We start from the raw sequence: 6,419 nt of genomic DNA, 5'->3' as shown, positions 1-6,419 counted from the left end.
AGTTTTGGATAAAGTAGGAAAAGTTTTGCCTGAAGTTGCACTTTATTTTTATTATAATTATTATTATTCATTCAGTTGCTACTACAAAATCCATGGATGCTTCACCTCTAATACCTTTTGCTTTTTTGTAACTAAGGTCTTAAATTTGCTCACTCATGAATTACATTTATCCCACCTCCTTTTGTAGACATTTTGGTTTTACAGAAATGCTGCAAAATCTAGTCTAGCATGTATTGTTTTTCCTACTTAGGGTGTCACATGTTCACTAATGACCCTCCCACTGGCTGAATTCGGAAATAGGAGGAAATGTAGTGTGCAAGCACATTTGGCAAATAAAAATGTATTCTTTTCACCACTTTGCTTCTATATATTGTTTGCATTTACCTATCATTTACCTATGCATTTACTTATCACTTACCTGATTGCTATTGGACATTGTTTTTTCATTTGATTTTTTTTTATTTTAGCTTCAATTTACATCAAATGAATGGATAAGGTCCATAGGTGTAAAAAATGACATACGTCTAATCCTTACAATGTCTTACTCACCTGGGGAAAAAAGACAAACCCACATGCTTATTTGGCCTTTGAGCATTATCTTACAAGTATGCCGAACTGATATTGTTTTTACTTACTTTAAAAAAGAAAAACAGTACAGGAGATATGCTAAATTTCACATTGAATGACCTCAGTATTTCTGTTTTCTTTTTTAAGGTGCTTTGATCTTGGTATAAATGAACTTTAAGTTATTAATTACTAGTGAAGTATTGTGAACTACAAATCAGTTATTTTGGATCATTTGTTAACTTTATAATTCACAAATAACTGTGTAGCATAATAATCCCTAAAATCAGCCACAAGAATAATTAATAGATAAAACAGATGAATAAATTATTAAAAGGGGCGAGACGTACAACAGTCCTATTATCAAAGGTGATAAAACTAAATAAATAAATGTATATATATATATATATATTTATATATATAAAATTATATACATATATTTATATCCCCTCTATTTCAATTTATTATGTATATATATTTATTTACTGACCCTGTATATCTACTCTTGTTTCTCCTCATATTACCGGTGGATTGCCTGGAGCTGCCGGTAACCTGAGCAGTTACTTCCTGCACATGTTGCACACTACACCACAAACACACACTTCAAAATAAATATGCTCAAAGCACAAAATGCCTTCCAGCAAAGACACATGCTCAGAGATATAAACATGAATGACATTTTGTATCTGCACACTGGTGCTGTCTGTAGCATGCAGACTGACATAGGATGCCCTGCCACTTTCTGTATGCTATAGGTTTGTAGTCCTGCCACATAATTTTTGGTATGTGATATATTATGTTTGTCTTTTTTTACATGCCTGCTATATGCTCAAGATACGAAGCTGACTGTGACTGTGCTTTTTTGCAGGTGGCACCCAGTGAATGTGACGAAGTATGTTTAAGGCTCAGCCACCTCTCAGATCACTACGTAGGCAGTATTAGGGGCGAACCTAACCAATCAGGGACAGTTAATTTTCCTGTGATAAAAGGCTTAAGGTGACAGAAAGACACGCTCAGAGAAAGCAGGCAGTGGTAGAGCAGAGTGGCACTCCATGTAACATAAAAAGACAGTGACAAGTGCCACCTGCAGAAGATCTATAGCTTTTAATGTATTAGATGCACAGAAATAGGGTGACATGGTTACTGTAAGGAGCTGGAACAGTATGATAGGAATAGGGGGAACAAAGAAAAAAGGACTGGGCACTTTCAGGTAACGGAAGAGTGTCTTGAAAAGTTGAAATTGTGTCAGTGTCATGTGCCAAAGTGATGGGGAGATAATGACAGGTGCATAGGTGGAGGAAGGGCTGCCACTAGACATACTCACACGTGACCCTTGCGTGACATCCACCTGGTGTTACAGTGACACCGGAGGGGTAACTCTGAGACACTTCCATGGGTGCAGCGGAGCATCACGCATCAGAATGCACAGAGGAACTCGTATGCACAACTTACCAGAAGACCAGCACATGCAGAACACACAGAGAACGCCAGTAATGATGAAATTGCAGAGCTCAGGACTGCAGAGCATAACAAGGATCCAGAACAAGACAGAATTGCAGAACTCGGTAGATATGCAGAACATTGAGGAAATTAGCAGCGGAGCACAGATGCGGAGTGAAACAGATGCGCAAAGCACACCGAGTAAAAAGAATATAGCAGGAATTCAAAGTGACAAAATTATGCAGAGGACTGAAGAACTGCAAAGCGGAGCAAGTGAGCAGAGCTTTTCCCGAACACTGCAACATAAATTTGAGAATCATGATTCTAGAGATGAAAGCTTGCCTGCTAATTATATGTACCTCCATGGAGCCCGTCACGTATCCACCACCAGTTGCCCCTACAGACAAGACTGTAACCCTGAGATGGAAGAAACTAAAAGTTAGCCACAATGTGATGGACATCTTTCTTACCCCATAAACCTTACCCATACCTTCAGTCGTACCCCTAGCCCAGGGTGTCAGAGTTCAGAGAAGATACAGGTGACCCTTGCTAATCACCACCTGTGGAATAAATTTCATAAGCATCACACAGAAATGATCATCACCAAACAAGGAAGGTAAGTAATTGTTCTTTTATCAATGGTGATTTTTTTTATTTAATAAAAGTATTTTTTTTTTCTTAAAAAACATACAGTGCAGTTTTTCAGTCAACCAAACCTCAACCCACATGGACATGTTATACTACATATATTTAACAACAAACCGTGCATTCATAAAAAGTGATTCAGATATTTATAGAAGTAAAATAATCATTGACTAATTCATATCCATGCAGTAGCTACAGCTGACCCATATTCTGCCAGTTGTAAATACAAAATGTTAGAACTTATTACTGTCAGACATGCATAACTTTATTAAACAACCAAAACAGTGAAACCATAAAACTATTTTGTTTCCAAATGGATAGCAGATTATCTTGTTTCTGTAGAAGACAGCCTTTAAATAATAAATGAAATATTGTAATTTAGATGTAGTTTAGTAAATATTCACAAATTTCAAACACTGTTCTCAACACAGTGGATAAATGCAGCCATTCAATAGCACAAGGTGTGTATACTTTGCAGTAAGTTTTACATAGATCAGCTTTGAGGATATACAAGCTGTTCAAGTTAAATAGTTTATTGTATTGGTAAAAATAATATTAGAGTTATTTTGATATATATATATATATATATATATATATATATATATATATATATAAAATTATATGTTGTGTATGTGTGTGTGTGAACATGAATGTTGTGGTATTTTTCACAAAAACATTCCAACTGCATAAGTGTAAATATAATTGTCAGACTGTCCTTGATAAATACTTCCTTATATCACTATTACACTGCATATATTTATTTATTTATTTATAATATTTCTTACGTATGCACAAGCAAAAATTTTCTGCCAACCTAATTTAAAAAAAAAGTTCAGTTTTGTTAAATATAGCTAATCTTCTTTCTTCGCAATGCAAAAAAAAGCTGCATGAACTTAATTAGGGTAACATAAATGGCTTCCTTTCAGTAAGCATGAGTCATATTTGACTGTTCACTGTAAAATTCCATGAGAGATCTGTGGTATTTTTTCTATGAATGTTTGCAAATCTTGGTATTTTTCATGCAGTTTATGTGAATCCTAATGAAGGTCAAAATGTGTAAATAAGTAAAAGTTTAAAATAAAGAAAAAAATTAAGAAGCTCCTTGATTGATTGAGAAGGCCTATACTAAATATGTAGCTACTTTTCATCTTATAATAATAAACAAATAAAATATAAAAATTGCAGGTAGAATTCATAGGCTAGCTTGTATAAACTAAATGATAAATAAAAAATATTATAACATTATATTTATTATTGGTCTAAGAAAGACTAGCCACAGATCCACAGAGTGTGCCAACCCCCAGACCAGACTACATTGTTAGGTGTAAGCTTATTTAAAAGATTCTCATAAGATATCCAAAAGTTTCTTACAATGGCTTATCAGGGTTGACTGATGCTCTTTAGCATCCAAACCCCAACTGTCTGTGTAATATCAAAAGTGTTCATATTTCCTCTAATTTGATCTCAATTATTGTGGCCTATTTTCAAACACTCACATCAAGGAAAACTTGGTTGCCATAAACAGTACAATATTTTGTGAAGAACAGTATCCTTTCTACTTTTGGAGTTTGTTAAGACTGCATGCAGACATTTTAAGGGTGTTCAAGCCCTACCAGATTTCTGTGTGCTTTCTTCACAACGACATTGCTTCTTCCTTTTCCATCTCCAAAACATGGGAAGAATGTATGCACATGCAGCCCACGGCTCCTTAAAATGTTGTATTGCATTCTGAGGTAGAAAAGGGAAACATTTAAAATCAGTAAGAGAAGTAAGCAAAAGACCAATTACCTGCTAATATAGGGCAGAATGCCATAGATAAACTTAGCAGGCATGTCCCAGATTCCCAGCAATAGATAACCTTTGCCATCCATAATAGGGGGGAAAACAGTATGCTCACTCCCACTAACAACTATTACCTATTTGTTATTCAAATTATGACTGAAAGTGTTTATTAAACACAAGCATACACACTAAAGCAGTTATTTTTTTTATTTTTTAAGCAAACAGGCAACATTTTCTTTGACATATTTATTACTAAAACTAATGTAGCCTGTACTAGACAGCTGGAACTTTAATCAATCTATTATTTTAATACTATATTTAGTATCTCACATACAGAAATACAAAACCTTGCTGGGATCCTCTTAATATACCAACTGCAAAGAGCTCAATTGTGATTAATCCATGACAATCCAGGAATCAGGAATAATAATTGAGAATGTAAAAGCTGCGCATTTAAGTTTGCTAAAGATAAACAGATTTCTCATATGAATCACAAGCCCTTCATTACCTAAATTGCGCAGTGTTTAAAGTGCTGTGGTCCTTTTTCTCACTAGACGATTCCATGACCATGGTACAATGCAGCCCATGCAGAGTGAAATGTTATTATTCTTTCTATGTGAAAGAGAATAACTGTTATTATTTTGTTAAAATGCATTGGGGAAGAACAAGCACTTCTGAAGCTTGGAAGAATGTGGGATCTATTGGCAAAAACATACAGGTATTGCTATTTTTTATTAAAGGGGACATTCTACTTCCAGCAAGAAAGTAGGAAACGCTATATTATCCTTGCTTTTAGTAAATTTCCATATGAGAGTCATGTAACCTAAATATGTGACGTAGTTTCGAGTGTGCTAACAACCTGTGCAAAGAGTCCATTTGGCCAGATGTGGGAAAACTTATTAACTAATACTTTACCTTATACAACTAAATTTGTTAAATTACTTACAGTTCTCAGTTACATACTTTTTTAATGTTGATAATGTTACCAGATTTCAATACATTTCGAATTTGTGTTCACTTTTGGTTCTTAGAACCAAACACTATACTGTGTTACAATTTTGAAACAATTTTTGAGAAAGCTGAGACAATCTTCTCTAATAAATAAGTAACAAATCTTTTGCTAAATAAGAACAAAATTTGCCTCCAGGAGGCCACATATAGGTCAACGGGTATTTCACAATTATAATGTCCTATTGATATTACATGAACACTAAAGAGACAGCGCATATTCGAAGACAAGAATCACTCCTAGGCATTCTGAATATCTTTTACATTCATTAATAGTACTACAGGTGGTTACTTGTTGAGAAATATTTCATGATTTCATGATTGATCTGTATTCTGTTAACTGGAGCAAACAATTTAAACAACTAATCCACAATTCATTTCTTTCAACCAGACACATTTTATCACTAATACATGACACACAACTAATGCTGAAGAGATTTTGAGATCTGAATGGGAGAATGAATACAATTTTGTATGAGATTGATTGGATTTTTTCCCCTATAACAATAATATTTTGATACTAAACGTAAAAATCAAAATATTACCTAAGAAAATTAAAAAGCATGTGTCCCTATCCATTGGAACAGTTGCATCATGGGCCCAATGTCCCATTCCCTAAATGAGTGTTACATTAGGTACAGAATAATACATTGCTAAAAGTTTTTTCTAGCTTTCTTTAAACAGCCTAACATAAAAAAGAAAAAATGGACAAAACACAAATTTACTGAGGCAAGCGTCATGGGTGACATGATATTTAAAGGTTGCTGGCCTGTCAACTTTCTGTTCACAGGCAAAATCTGGCAAATGTCTGTCAGCAACTGTTCTTACAAAAGAATCCTCTTTTATTCAGTATGAAGACGAGACATCATGTCCTTGGGATCTTGGTCCCCTTTATCAGGGGTAATAATAATTATACTAATATGTATAATAAAACAAAAAATTTGATTTAAAAAAGGCAAACGTATATATATAATATATAA

At 34.2% G+C, this 6,419-nt stretch overlaps 1 protein-coding gene across 1 annotated transcript in view; it reads left to right on the top strand.

Annotated features, from left to right (window-relative positions):
* Positions 1-1,403: 1,403 nt before the first annotated feature.
* Positions 1,404-6,419, top strand: part of TBX21 (T-box transcription factor 21) — a 23,360-nt gene continuing 18,344 nt past the window's right edge. The window contains 1 exon segment of the mRNA XM_072414887.1: positions 1,404-2,620. Within this exon segment, the coding sequence (XP_072270988.1) occupies positions 1,986-2,620 (635 nt within the window). The 5' untranslated portion in view covers positions 1,404-1,985.

This window comes from Pyxicephalus adspersus, chromosome 6 (assembly GCF_032062135.1).
Source record: "Pyxicephalus adspersus chromosome 6, UCB_Pads_2.0, whole genome shotgun sequence".
In the NCBI taxonomy this organism is placed as follows: Eukaryota; Metazoa; Chordata; class Amphibia; order Anura; family Pyxicephalidae; genus Pyxicephalus; species Pyxicephalus adspersus.
The sequence above is the reverse complement of the archived record's forward strand: the minus strand, read 5'-3'. Positions and strand labels throughout refer to the sequence as shown.